This window comes from Ricinus communis, chromosome 10, assembly GCF_019578655.1.
Source record: "Ricinus communis isolate WT05 ecotype wild-type chromosome 10, ASM1957865v1, whole genome shotgun sequence".
Taxonomy (NCBI): Eukaryota; Viridiplantae; Streptophyta; class Magnoliopsida; order Malpighiales; family Euphorbiaceae; genus Ricinus; species Ricinus communis.
Window position 1 is genome coordinate 8,116,664 of NC_063265.1, and position 15,378 is coordinate 8,132,041.

General features: G+C 32.2%; 3 protein-coding genes across 3 annotated transcripts; all 3 read left to right on the top strand.

Moving 5' to 3' along the window:
- Positions 1 to 2,351: 2,351 nt before the first annotated feature.
- On the top strand, positions 2,352 to 4,299 carry LOC8283059. Its single transcript, XM_002519955.4, has 6 exons — positions 2,352 to 2,594; positions 2,672 to 2,884; positions 2,995 to 3,161; positions 3,465 to 3,546; positions 3,677 to 3,745; positions 3,855 to 4,299. Exons 1-6 carry the CDS (start codon positions 2,475 to 2,477, stop codon positions 4,023 to 4,025), a joined length of 822 nt encoding a protein of 273 aa, XP_002520001.1. The 5' UTR covers positions 2,352 to 2,474; the 3' UTR covers positions 4,026 to 4,299.
- A 3,756-nt stretch (positions 4,300 to 8,055) lies between these two features.
- On the top strand, positions 8,056 to 11,521 carry LOC8283060. Its single transcript, XM_002519956.4, has 3 exons — positions 8,056 to 8,519; positions 9,676 to 9,878; positions 10,782 to 11,521. The coding sequence occupies exons 1-3, from the start codon at positions 8,424 to 8,426 to the stop codon at positions 11,113 to 11,115; spliced, it is 633 nt and encodes a 210-aa protein (XP_002520002.1). The 5' UTR covers positions 8,056 to 8,423; the 3' UTR covers positions 11,116 to 11,521.
- A 587-nt stretch (positions 11,522 to 12,108) lies between these two features.
- On the top strand, positions 12,109 to 15,075 carry LOC8283061 (cell division cycle 20.1, cofactor of APC complex). The gene is made up of 6 exons (XM_002519957.4): positions 12,109 to 12,585; positions 12,685 to 12,960; positions 13,063 to 13,332; positions 13,417 to 13,998; positions 14,088 to 14,325; positions 14,420 to 15,075. The coding sequence occupies exons 1-5, from the start codon at positions 12,511 to 12,513 to the stop codon at positions 14,226 to 14,228; spliced, it is 1,344 nt and encodes a 447-aa protein (XP_002520003.1). The 5' UTR covers positions 12,109 to 12,510; the 3' UTR covers positions 14,229 to 14,325; positions 14,420 to 15,075.
- Positions 15,076 to 15,378: the final 303 nt, after the last annotated feature.

A 15,378-nucleotide genomic window follows, 5' to 3' on the forward strand; every position in this document is an offset into this window, starting at 1 on the left:
TTATTTACTTTTTGATACTATACAAACATCATATTAACAGCGAAATTAAATGAAAAAGAATAAATAACAATTTATGAAATTTCCTGTCAAATGATATAATTCGGATATTCTTCACAGCCCTGTAAGCATATTACTTGAATAATACTATTCTTTACTTTGTGAAGGAATCTGTTCTTTATTTTTAAAATCATTATATTAGTACCACATTTTCTCATTTCATCTATTTAGTCAATAATTTAAAGTTAAATATGGACCGTCCAATATTTATTTGCTATAAAAAAAAACCCTCTATATTCTCTATATCAGCATGCTAATAGTGCTTTGAATTCCATCAACTGCAACGTTTTTCTTCCTAAGTATTACGAAAATAAAAGTATTTCACTTTGATTTGACCAGTCTACAGTTTCGTGAAATCAGATCAAAATTAAATGTTGATTAATAGGTAATAGAATTGATCTCCATTGGTTAAGGAACCATGTTGACCAATCCTATACTTTTCGTATGAAATAATTGCCACGCGTTTTACACGGATTGCCTGACAATTTTGAGTTGATACACGCTATCAAAATCAATATATTCCTATGCATGCCAGCAAATTTAGAAAGAGTTTTTTCTTTATGAGAAAATAAAAAGAATCAGTTTATGTTTTTCTTTCGCATTTGGGTCAAAGAAATTCCATTATTTATTTATTTTGTTTTTTTTTTTGGTTTTGATTAGGGCCTTGTGTGGGGGGTTTTGACAGAGGATTATCTATCTAGAATAATTTAATTATGAGAAGCCTGCATATTGTTACTTCTTATTTCTTCTTTTTGAATTTATTAAAATAATAAAATCTAATTTCACCATTAATTGTATTGTCGATTCAATTTAATTTGTTTTTTATATTTGTAGATATTTTAGCTAAAATTTTTATATATTTATTTTAAATTAGTTTTATTTTTTATAAAAAATAAGAGAAAGAGTTACATATTCTAAAAAAGGAGGGCGAATACAATAAAAATTAAAATCTTAATTTGTATGTTAAATTAAATCATTAAATTATAAAATTATTTAATATTATTAATTTCGTATAATAAATTAATATAATTCATAAGAGCTGCCTACATTCACTAGGCCTTACAATTGTGACCATAATTTTTACTTATCTTCTCCGCTTTTCTTATTTAGAAGCCAAAAAATCCACCATTTAGCATTGAAATAATCCACGAGAACTCTCCCAATTCTCGATTATACAATGCCCATGAAATCCTATCGCCCACAGCCCACTTCAAGAAACCATTTCACTTGACATATATCGCCTCAGTCGTTTAAGCAATGCAATCAAAGGAAGCCCAATTGGAGCCTGATAATGGAGAGCATATCATGAATTTCTCTCTATTGCTAGTCCTCCATTAGACATTTATAGCATTGCTGACACAGGCAGTGATCTTGTCTGGACACAATGCCAACCTTGTGAGCAATGTTTTAAGCGAAATAAACCCATTTCTAATCCCAAATCATCCTCTACATATAGTGATATTAATTGCCAAACCAGTGAATATCATCTACTAGCCAGAGTCTCTTTGTAATTATACTTATGGCTATGACGATATCACTAACTAAAGTTGTTCTTGCTAAAAGGTAAAAAGCATCACTTAATCTTGTGGCTATGCCCATAAAACGGTTGATGCACCTACTTTAAGTGCACATGTTGGTGCCAAGTAGCACTCTGATTCCACCAAAAGATGTTTTGTGCTTTGCAATGTCACCTTCTGATGGCTATATTGATATATTTGGCAACTTAGCTACAAAGCAATTTCGGGATTGGAGTTTACCTTCGTACCCAGATAATTTCTTTCAGGCAGACTGATTGTACTAAAGATCAGATACTAGATAGTGTATGTCACTCACTATCAAAGCATTCCAGTTCACACATAAAAGCTCACTCTTTGTCATTTCATAGTATCCAACAATATTTTTTGAAACATCTATACATAATGGTTAAATTGAGTCATGGTGATCGCATCTATGAATAATCTAACTCTAGATCTTTCACTTCTAGAGGCTCTATCTATACCATGTCAAAGAACCATATCATCTAAAAAGTTAAACTGATAGATGAGTTCTCAAAACATAATTTTATGTCTTTAACATTGGCAGATGAATGGAATTAAATCTATACTTTTTTGCACTATTAAAGATACACTTGCTTTCTTGGATATTAGCCCAATAGCTCATTGACTTTATGGCATGGAAAGAAGGCCTGTCCGTGGCACTCCCTACCCAAAATGGGTTCTTCAATATTTTTTTTAATTCTGTGGTATGTAAGAAAAGGCGTGTGGCTCTCCCCACCAATGCCACTAAAAGATTATCTGGTCAAGCAATTATATCCACAAATTTAACTAGAGCAACAGCCATTACATGGTTTTAACTACGCAAAACTCCTGAAGTTCCTTAACCAAGACTGTTTTTCTCAAGTGTTAGTAGCATCAACAATGTCATCAGCTGTGGTTGCAGGCACCTCCTCTTCTTGCGCTGCTACTTTCAGCAGAAACCACTCCATCAAAACCTCTCCAACCACATCGACAAAACCATTAATATCATCTCAATGCCAGGTTCATATTCTTTTCCTTTCGATTTTTCTGTTTTGGAATTTATGGCACACTAAACAAGCCTTCTTCTTTGTCTATAGAAAACTACCTTTCAAGGCTTATCACTTCAAGATGCCAGAGGGGCTTCCTCAGAAATCTTTCTAGCTGAGAAAAAGAAAAGTTTCAGCAATGCAAGAAGAGGGCTGCAGATCACTGCAAGGACAACGGGGGCTTCAAAGACTATTGAGGTTGAAGTTGACAAACCACTTGGCCTTACTTTGGGTCAAAAGAGTGGTGGTGGCGTGGTCATTACAGTAAGTCCTCATTCTTGTATTTCTTTCTTTCTTCTTCTTTTTTCTTTCTTTTCTTGTGGAATTCAGATTGTTTATGGAGACTCCTGTTCTGGTGTTGTTGATATGTTTAGGCTGTAGATGGAGGTGGGAATGCAGCTAAAGCAGGACTAAAATCAGGGGATCAGGTGCTCTACACTAGCAGCTTCTTTGGGGATGAACTTTGGCCTGCTGATAAGTTGGGATTTACTAAAACTGCAATCCAAGCAAAACCTGAGTCTGTCTACTTTGTTGTTAGCAGGTTCGTTTCTCCTTCTAATACTTTTTCATCTTAATTAAAATCGTTGCATTAAGTACTTGTTAATAATTGAACCATGAACAATTGTTTGAGATTGATGAACTTTAGTAGTGAAAAAATGAAGACAGATATCAGATTTAATCCACTAGATCTTTACAGTTTTTTACTGGCAGTAATGAACTAATGACTAATATGCAAACAGAAATTAAATTATTTCCTTCTTTAGACTAAAAACAAAACTATCATTTGCCTATTTTTAGAACAAAATTGATGACATACACATGGTCAAATTTCATTGCAATGCAGAGGAGCAGAAGTAGATGTTAAAAAACTAACAAAACGGCCAGCTCCTCCTCGTTTTGGAAGAAAGTTGACTGATACTCAAAAGGCAAGCTTTCTTTTCAAGTCTATCACAATCTTCTATACTTGAATGAATGTTTATACTTGTTCTAGTTTTGGGTTGACTCACTTTGCATTATAGTTTCTTTGAATTCTAATAAATCCATAGAAAATTGCAGGCCAGAGCTACTCACATATGCCTTGACTGTGGATACATATACACCGCACAGAAATCTTTTGATGAACAGGTAACATTACTGATCCTCATTCTTTAGCTCAACTCAAGAATTTCCTTTAAGTATCATACTTGTCGAAATGACCATCTTCCATCTTTTCTTGATTTCCCCTTTTCGGCAGCCGGATACATATGTATGCCCTCAATGCAGAGCACCCAAAAAGAGGTTTGCCAAATACGATGTGAATACAGGGAAAGCAATCGGAGGCGGTTTGCCTCCGATCGGAGTCATTATAGGGCTGGTGGCTGGTGTTGGTGCAATTGGCGCATTGCTGGTTTATGGTCTTCAATGAGGCAGTTGATTATTAACCTTAAACAAATTTTACTTGCCACCCGTCTTTTTCTCTTTTCCAAATTTGATTCTGAGTCCTTAGTTGGTTTTACAGATGCTATGCTCCCTGACACTGCCAGAACTCATTCGTGATTCTGGGATGTTTTGGTGCTGTCTAAATTGTAAGTGTAAATTTGGAGATGTGATTACTGCAACTGAAGAAACAATGTCAGAATGGCCTGTTACATGACTGTTTTCAATAAATTAGAGGATAGATGATGATTCAGCCTCTCAAATCAAATATCAATCAAGAAAAACTGGTTTCTGTGTTATATCTGCTAAAATCTGGCTGGAAGAATGTTAAGCCCGTAAAATATATAATTGTTACGATAAGAATAAAAATAAGCTGAACGAAGTAGTTTTTTCAGTTATAATACAAAAGAACAACTTTGTTTTTACCATGAAGTGAAAGTTAAGGAAGAACTTAGAGAGGTTTTGGACACTGAAATGACTAAAAAGAATGTGAAGTGCAATTGTAAACTAGCGGAGTACAAATTCTCCGCCTAATAACATCAGGCATCAGCAATATAAAAGAAGACAATTTTACATTGATAAAATTGTTTTTTTTTTTTTTTCTAATAACTCTTGAATTATTTTTATTTCTTTATTAACAAAATGTAAGTGAAGTCATTTCTTTTGGCATTGTGGGAAAAAGAAATTTATCATTAAATGAATAAAAGGGTACAGAGTGATTTCATCTGAAGGCATAGACAGAGCTCTGAACAGCCAAAACGCACTTCCCAACTTCATAAGAGAACACATGCAGAATTGGAAATGATAAATTTTCAAGTTTTATTATTATTATTATTATTCAATAAAAAGAATTCACTGACATTAAATTAAGACTGGAGACAATATTACATATATGGTCAAAAAGGCTTCAAAAAATCACAACTAACAAATGGGTTTAAGTAAAAAACAGGGGATTGTTCCATTAAACTCGGAAAGATATAAAGCTCAAAAGTTCATTGGCCCACTGGCTTATAATAAACATCAAAATACCTAAAATGCCCCGGTGATATAAAGCCTAGTAAAAGGGCTGGATTTCACTCTACTCCGGTTTGGTCGTGTTATCTTACCGCCGCAGAAAAGACCCGCAAAAATTTGAAGGCAAAGAGCTCTCTCAACTTTCCATTTCTATTTATTTCAATTTAGATTTTTTATTTTTATTTAGATTTAAATTTTATATAATATATTAATATATAAATATATTAATTTATAAAATTTAAAATTTTTCGAATATATATATTTAATATTTGACATATGAGATTCAAATTTATGTGTAATTTTATAATTGTTTTATAATTTTTTCATTAATAAATTATACTCCTAATTAAAAAGGTATTCTAATTTTTAAAAATAATATATCAATTTAATTTTTTAATCAGATAATAATAATTCTAAAAATAGCATATTAATTATATTTTAATATTATATTAATTACTAAATTAATTCTCAAACTAAGTAGTAATTATAATAATAAATCATAATACTTTAAAATATTATATTTATTAATAAATTAATTTTTAATTATATAATAAATTTTTAATTCTAAAAAATAGTAATATTAATTATACTTATAGTATTAATTTATATAATATTAAAACTAATAAATAAATTTTAAAAATAATTTTATATTATTATATTAATAAAATTTTAAAAATATTAAAATATTTAAAATAGTTAGTTTAATATTTTTTTAAATATTAATTATTAAGTATTAAAAAATTAAATTATATCTATAAATTTAATTTTATAATTGAACAATAGCAGCACACAGGATAATCTATTAAATTTTTATAGTTTTTACTTGTACTGTGATTAATCAAAATAAAATTACAAATTTTAATTTCTCAAAAATTGGATTTTGAACCCAAACCAGCAAAAAAAAAAGACAGACAATTCATAGGGTTAGCTTCTACTAGCTGGAGCCACTCGGGAAGAGAGAGAGAAGACTGAAATTGCTTTATATTTATCGTTAGATATAGTTGGCATTTTAAGTTAAAAAGAGAAAATAATTATTTTTTTATATAAAGTAAATAATAAATGACTATATTTTTAATTTAAAAGAGGAGCCTGAAAATGTGTATGATAATATTACTTGGCATGCTAAATCAAAATTCTTATTTGGTAAATTGCAAGTGTAAATTTACTTTCAAATAAGTGAAGATTTCCACTGAAATCATAGAAAGGTTCTTGTGGCTAATCATAAAATTTAGAAACACAATCAAAGGCCCTAAACTTACTCTTAGCATCCAATGTTATAGGATTCACATTCTTTTTCTTTCCTTCTGTTCACCTTTTTATAGGGCACAAATCAAAGGAATAAGAACACTCACAACACATATAATTATATAAGGCCTTTTTATTTTTTCTTGACTGGAATAATAATTAGGTCTGTTGTTTGTATATGTGAAATCATGATAACAATTTTCAAGGTCTTCTTTTTTTTTTTTTTTTTTTTTTAATAAAAAACACAATGGCTAACTTAGTAAATTGTATGTTCCTCTTTAATGCCACTGTACATTCAGCTGCTGAGTTTGTTAAACTGAATGGGATTAATGATATGGAAGGTGTGATTTAGGCACTAAAGTAGGTGAGCTCCCATTGGTGCTTGAAATAGTAGAATGACAAGCAAGAAATTCCTTTTTATTCTTTTTTTTTTTTCAACTACAAAGGTTTAATGAATTTAAATAAAACAATTACACATTCCCTTACTCATTCACATATTGTTTTTCTATTCCCCACCCTTCTCAGCTTTCTTTGAGCATGTTTCTGTAAACTTTGGGGTTACACTTTATTTTCACTGAATTTGTAAACAGACATATTATGATTAATTAAATCATTGAATTTAAGTGATAGTTTATTGCAATATATTATTTAATTCACTTTACTTTCTTTACAATTTTCTTTTTAATATTTGAACTTCAATTGCATATAAGGGTATGTGAATTTACTTATAAATCTATTAACAATGACATGATTTATACAGTCTAGAGGGTAATATTTGAGACATATTTTAAAATAAATATTGATAACAAGTATACATTTAAGTATTGAAATTCTAGCGCCTATTTTAAAAATAGTCTTACCCCATCACTAAATTAAAATACTAAAATAACATGATTATGTATTTAATTCTTCATAGCTATATATATATATATATATTCTCAGTAAAGTTAATAATATTAAAAAAAAATACACCATAAATAAAGTTTTTTCATCAAATTAATTTAACCTAGGGTTTAAAAGAGATGGAAAAAAAAAACCTCTAGAAAAAGGAGATGAAGAAAATCTTTAACAAATGCCCTAATTAATATTATCACTTTTGAGGACAAAAAGCTTTTTGTATATTTTTATCCAGAATATATCAATATAATAGGATAATTATTTGTATTATATACAATTTACAGCTTATTTATGTGTTTTTTGAGTTTTTCAAATTTAAATTAAAATGGGTATTATTTTACTGTTCCTGTTTAATATTTGATTAGGCTTGCCACATTTAAGAATATAATCTCTTACCAATAATTTTGAATAACAAATTTATCATATCTATCTCAACAAAATAGTATTTTTAAATAAAATTATAAATTTTTTTTATATTTAGTTTTAGAGAGACCTAATAAAGAAAAAAATATAAAATTCGAATCTTTTCGGATATGCTCTAACTCTAGTGAGTATTCAAACCTCCAAATAATTAATAAATAGAGCATGTCAAAATTAAAAGAGAAAAATAATTTTAAGAAATTATTACATTATCTATATAGTATTGAATATACAACAATAAAAAATAAATTATTATTTACATAAATATTTTATTTCCTATTAGATTTTTGGTGCAACATAACAGATATCTTTAAGAATATATCATTATCACTGTACGAAAACAATTTATTTTAAAACAGAATTTAAAAAATTATAAAAATTATAATTTATTTATTTATTACTGGTGTTTTGCACTTGTGTAAAAGAAGAAAAAAGAAAATCAGAGAAAACAGTAGCCTCTTTGAGAGAGCGACAGAGCTCCTTCTGGAAAAGGAGAGGGGCATAGGAAACTGAGCAACTTCCTGCGTGTAAAGAGACAGACAGCTGAGAGATGCCACTAATAAAAGAAGTAGTTTGCCAGTTTTACCCTTGATTGTTTATACAGACATCATGATTTACACTGCCACAATTAACAGTGCATTAACCAACTTTACGTTTCCTCTTCAGACAAACAGAGACAGGCATATCTTTAGAACCCAACCCCATTTCCATACAGGAAACCACACTTGTAGGGAAGGCTGTGTTTTTCTTTTTAGTGAGAGAAACAGAAAATAAAGATAGATATAGTGCTTAGAGAGAGAGAGAGAAAGTTATGGAAAGAAACGCCTTCGTCTTGTGCTGCGTTGTGGGTTTCTTGGGACTATTATCAGCTGCTACAGGTTTTGGTGCAGAAGCCACGAGAATTAAGGTACTTCTTTTATTTCCATAGCTTTTCTTATTAGATCTCTCTCTTTCTTTTCTTCTCTATGATCTTCAAATGGGTTTTCTTTCATCACTACTTTCTTATAAAAGAAAAAATAGAAATTTTTTCTGTTCTCTTTTTGTTGCTTTTGGTTGATGAAACTAACTGAGCAAAGAGAACATAAGAAAATTAAGAAGTTGATGTAGATAATCTGCTGTTCTTTTTCTTTCTTTCTCTTGTATGAAAATGATAGATTTTTCCTTTTTCATATATGTTTCTGTGCTTTCTTAGTGGCTGAACAGTGAACAAATATTTTCTTTCAATTTTGGGTTAATTTCGCAACCTTAAATAAAGAAACTAAACTGATTAGTTAGTGTATCCGAGATTCATATGCAATAGGCTATTTAATATTGTTTTTATGCAAATTTATCTAGATTAACTAATGGTAGACTCTTGGGTGATTTTGTTGATCCTGTCTTTGGGGGAATTGAATGGTGAGGTGCTCATGGAGTGTTGTGTTCCATTCTTTCGCATCTCGCTTTACTTGTTATAGACATATGTATAAAATTAAGACATTGGTTGCCTCTGCTTTAAGCTGTATATTGTTTTAAAGAAAAGGTTTTTGGAACTACATAGAGAACATTTACTTAAGAATATTTCCTTAGATTTGTTAAAATTATCCCTGGACCTTTTTCCAGTTAACAATTCTTGAGATTAGCAGGTAAGCAATGAGTTTCCTAGAGGATAGATTATGGTTATGATATCCAATGTGGTCTTTATGGTAAGGTGCTCTAATTTCTTGTCCTCAAGGACAAGGCTTTCAATGCTAGTAAGGAGGAGGAGGAAAGAAAATGAAGAAAATGAGAGAGTATAGCTTTTAAGTAGTAACATGCATTGAGAAGTATCTCTATAATTTAGTACTGTTATTCTCTTCCATCAACGAATATTTGTCGTCCTCAAAACAGTCAAAGAATGAGTATCTTTCTTTAATGTCAACATACTGCCTTCTTAAGTTAAGTGCTTAATTTTGACCAATTTTCTGCCCGCTACACTGATGATGATATGAATGGAACTGCTTCTTGTGCTTACTGCAAAGTTATAATGTAGCTTACTTCATTCCTAGCAATATTTTCTTTTTCTTATTCCTTTTATAATCCTGCAGGGTTCTGAGGTTCAGTTCACATCGGCCACTCAATGTACATATCCTCGGAGTCCTGCGCTGGCTCTTGGTTTAACGTCAGCTGTGGCTCTTATGATAGCTCAAGTACTTATTAATGTTGCAACTGGATGTATCTGTTGCAAAAGAAGCCCTCATCCGTCAAACTCAAATTGGACAATTGCGTTAGTCTGCTTTGTTGTATCCTGGTAATTCTCAATTTTTCTTTTACAAAAATATTTTGGCGATTAAAACTTTTTTTATTTCTTTATATTTCTGTTCTGGGTTACAATTCACTCTTTTGTTTACCAATGCCTTCAAGTTTTCTGCAACTATGCTAGGACATTGGTGAGACGGCTCATATTTTTTTCCAGTTTGATGCTTATGATGTCATGTGGCTCCAAAAGAAGAATAACTTGGAGTTAAATCCAAAGAACATTCAAATGAAAGCCAAGTTTATGATAGCTGGATAGAATCCGCATCGGTTAAATTTTTTTTTTTTAATATACATCTTTATCTGTCAACTATATTCTCCTTAATGTGTATGTTTGTTTAACTCCTTTCAAAAAAAAATAAAAAATGGTGGATGCTCTCTTGCTTTGCTCATATCTTCTCAAATCTGTTAGAGGGTGTATGGTCAAGGCCTCACATTATATTTTTGTTTAATTCAACATGATAAATGTACTTCTTCAACATAGAATTTCTGTTTAGTTTTAGATACATTATTTCTCTGCCACTGATGAGGCCAATTTATGCATAGAATTTATGGTTATTTTGGAGTTAAATTGATCTAATTCTATGTGTAAGTGAGTGAATATATATATTCTTCGGAAATTCCTTTTTTCTTCCCCTTTAATTGAAAAATGTACAGTTCCCAGAGGAGTTTTTTTTGATCCAAACTGATTGAGACTTTAACCAGAGTCTGATTTAGCGTCCAACAAAAGAGAGAGGGAGAGAGAAGAAAGTAGAAATTTTGGAACCAAGCAACTTCATATAAAATAACTTCATTTCTCATGTTCACTTGTTTGTTCTGAAGATTGCTCTAAAGTAAATAGTAGTAAGCAGACATTTGTTCCATTTCATAAATGATTGGTATTTGGTGCTACATGCAGGTTCACGTTTGTGATATCTTTTCTTCTGCTCCTCACTGGTGCTGCGCTCAATGATCAACATGGTGAAGAAAGCATGTATTTCGGCAGTTACTACTGCTATGTTGTGAAACCGGGAGTCTTTGCTGGTGGCGCTGTCTTGGCCCTTGCAAGTGTCACCCTTGGAATCCTCTACTATCTCACCTTAAACTCATCAAAGAGTGTTAATGGTCCATGGGCCAACCCTCCCGTTTCTAATAGTGGCATCGCCATGGGACAGCCTCAGTTCACACCACAGAGCACTCAAGATCCTGTTTTCGTACACGAAGATACTTATATGAGACGGCAATTCACTTGATCGGTAAATTCCTCAAGGCTTAAACCACTTGGATTACACTGCTAAATATGGTGGACGAATATGATATTAGCCTCAAAGCTTCTTATTGGCATCAGGGCACTATGGAAAAGAGTGAGTTTTACAGCGAAGCGTCCTAGTCCTTTTTTCCCTGGCATTGGGGTATTCACCTTTATCTATTCCTTTTTCCACAACCAGACTTTGGTACAAATTGTATATGTATATATGCACCCTGGAGAATTATTTGCCATTTCTTAAAGGAAACAACAGATTGTTAGTCCCTAATAGTTGTGATTGTAGTGCAACTGGGGAATCGGTATGGAGTGTGGTAATGAAATACTGCAAATCTGCGATTATATGCTGTGTAATGTGTATCAAATCAACCAAGTTGGAGGAGTTAGATGTATAATTTTTCATGTCCCAAAGTAAAATTTATTAATAGTTGGTGTTACTATGTTGAACACTCGAGAATGAAGCTGGCATTATAATAACAAGTTGGTATGCCATTTCTTGGCTATCCAATGCCTATCTCCTACCAAAGATGCATAGATATTTTCTTGTTTAGCAGCAGAGCTTCAAATTTGAAGGGGATGTCTTCAATATCTTCTTTGTTTCAATTTTGAGGGCCTGGATTTTGAGCCAGTTAATGTTTTTTGTTTTTCCTTTTTAATAAATTTCAAACAGAGTGATTCAAACTTTAAGTTAAGATATTTAATTTTCATTCTTTTTATAACAAGAATTTGAGACTAACTGCTAGTGATATATTCCTAGAGAATTCCTATTTGGACATTTCTCTGGCAAGGAAAGAAAAAAGCAATAAGAATTGAATTGCACTTGAATGATGTAATTCAAAATGATCATTATTTTAGCATCAATTTAATTTTGATCTGATAAGCAGATTATAAACACTTTTTTTTAATGATAATATCATCATAAGAAAAAAAAATGTATTCAAAGAGAATACGGTCCAGCAAGAGAAGCGAGGGACACTTTGGTCAATCTTTTTGCAACGGCTATTTCAGACACATAGCACGCATTTTTAGCCGTTTGTTTTTAAAAAATTCTTGACGGCAAACAGTTCAAAAAGATACCAAACAGATCAGAAACCCTAATTGCAACTTCCGTTTAAGTATATAAACCCACCAGATTCAATTGCTAACTCACACTCACAATCTCTCTGAAAGCTCAACAACAACGCTCTCAAAGCTCGCTCTCTAACTCTTTCTTTTTCTTTTTATCTTTTTTTTTTTCTTTTATCTAATATTTCTTTTACAGGTTTTCTGCTGTTTATCTATTATCTTTTATTTGTTCATTTGCTTATCTTTTGTTTATATAAAATTGTGTTTTCAGTATCTATCTATTCTATTTTTGCCTTTTTTTTTGTTGGATATTAACAAAATGGATGCAGGAAAAGCACAATCTAGATTCCCACTTCAAGAACAGTTTCTTCAAAGAAAGAATTCTAAAGAAAATGTGAGATTTTTCAAATCTTTTATCTGTTTTTCTTTTTACATTGTTTCTTTTATATTACTGGTTCCCTAATCTCTATATATATATTCATAAACGTTGCAGTTGGATAGATTTATACCAAATCGGTCAGCAATGGATTTAGACTATGCACATTACATGTTAACTGAAGGTAAGAAAGGTCAAGAAAACACACTAGTTAGCTCGCCATCAAGAGATGCATACAGGAAGCAATTAGCAGAAACTTTGAACATGAACCGCACTCGAATTCTTGCTTTCAAGAACAAGCCTCCTGTTCCTGTTGAATTGATCCCACAAGAACACCTTTCCTCTACTCATCTTCAGGCTAAACCCACCAAGTCCCAGAGACACATTCCTCAGGTATTAATCTAATCCAATCTCTCTTTGATTCTTAGATTTGGCAATTCGAAAAACATCTGTTTTCTGTATCAAGTGTTTGATTTGTTTGTTTGTTGTGTGCAGACTTCTGAGAGGACATTGGATGCTCCTGATCTTGTCGATGATTTTTACTTGAACTTATTGGATTGGGGTAGCAGCAATGTGCTCGCTATAGCTCTTGGAAATACAATATATTTGTGGGATGCTTCTAACGGTTCTACATCAGAGCTTGTGACAGTTGATGATGAAATTGGTCCTGTTACCAGTGTCAATTGGGCTCCTGATGGACGCCACATTGCCATTGGCTTGAACAATTCTGAAGTTCAGTTATGGGATTCTGCTGCTAATAGACAGGTTTGTTACCTGACAATGATGTTTTCCTATATTCTTTGTGCCTTATTTTCTTAGTCACCTCATTCAATTTATTGATATCTGCAGCTAAGAACATTGAGAGGTGGCCACAGATCCAGAGTTGGGGCTCTGGCATGGAACAACCATATCCTTACTACTGGAGGAATGGATGGGCAAATAATTAACAATGATGTCAGAATTAGGTCACACATTGTGGAGACCTATAGAGGGCACCAACAAGAGGTTTGTGGGCTTAAATGGTCAGCTTCAGGTCAACAATTAGCAAGTGGAGGCAATGATAACCTTGTTCACATATGGGATAGATCTGTGGCATCATCAAACTCAGCTATACAATGGCTCCATAGGCTTGAGGAACATACTTCTGCAGTAAAGGCCCTTGCTTGGTGTCCATTCCAAGGAAATCTGCTTGCTACTGGAGGCGGTGGAGGCGATCGAACCATCAAGTTCTGGAATACACACACAGGTGCCTGCTTGAATTCAGTAGACACTGGCTCTCAAGTTTGTTCTTTGCTGTGGAATAAGAATGAAAGAGAACTGCTTAGCTCTCATGGGTTTACTCAGAATCAGCTTACTCTATGGAAATATCCATCCATGGTGAAAATGGCAGAACTCACTGGTCACACCTCTAGAGTCCTTTATATGACTCAGGTAACAATTGGATTTAATTTCTTGATGACTTTGTTTAATTTGTCTAGAAATTAAAATACTTAATGGCTTTCTGAACTTTCTTCTTTCAGAGTCCGGATGGTTGTACAGTAGCAACAGCAGCAGGTGATGAAACACTAAGATTCTGGAATGTTTTCGGCGTTCCACAAGTGGCCAAAGCTGCTCCAAAAGCAAATTCTGAGCCATTTTCCCACTTGACTCGCATCCGTTGAGGAGGCTGATGGACACAGAAACTGGAATTCATCCATGATTGGGACAAGAAGTAAACATAGCAGCTTCAGAATTCTTAGGGGCAAACAAACTGCTTGGGTATAAAGAAATTAAAATTGGTTTATGTTTACAATTTATCATATATGTTATAGCTGCCCCCCTAAGATCTCATGAGGTTTGTATTTTCTTGCAGGTGACAAGCTAAAATTGGTGGTCTTTGCAGTCGTTGCCCGTGCCCGTCATTTCAGGACAAGCTAGAAAGGTCCTTATCAGACATATATACACTTTCTCATCGCATGTAGATACATTGGATTGTGAGTTGTGATGATCCTAGTGTAAAGTGCCATTACAGAACAGAAGCGAAGAATGTACTGTCTATATATACTAATAGTGAAGCGCTCAAATCCTTTTTCCCGTGGACGTAGTCACTTATTTGTGACGAACCACGTAAATTTCTGTGTTCTCTTCTTCCTATTCTTTCCATAATATACACACAGCAACTGAGATCATTTTAAAATCTAATCTTACTTTGTGAAAATAGTTAGGCCTCTTGTACTTGTGATTTTAGGGATTCAATCTGGACTGTGGTAATGAATTCCTTGCAAATAGGCAAACATATGAGGCTATGATAGGACATAAATCTTATTGAGAAATTAGTTTTAGCAGCATCTGCAATTATTAGATGGTCCAGTTTACTGCAGGTCAGATCACTGAAATGATGTTACTGAAGAACTTGAATTTTTATTAGGGTTTTGTGTGAAGATGGAAAGAGGCTGTCTATTTATTACATACAATGTTTTGGAGGATTCCTGTTATATACAAAGTAAATTTATCCCAGCTTTGGTTAAACTTTAGGAAACTTTTCAGAAATGCTTTAAAATCAACTGAAAAATATTAATTTTACTGTGTAAACTTTTTTTTTTTAAAATACTGTTTTAATTTTTTTTTTTTAAATACAGTGTGTGTGGGTTGTTTTATCAAAAAATAATTAAAGAAAAATAAAAAAAAACCAATACTGTATTTTTGAAAAAAGAAAAGTTAAAAAACTATATTTTTAATATTTTCACACAGAAAATGAAAAAAATGATTTTTTTTTTGTTGATAAGTTTTTACAAAGTAAATTTATCCGAGCTAATTGCAATATCTTTTTAG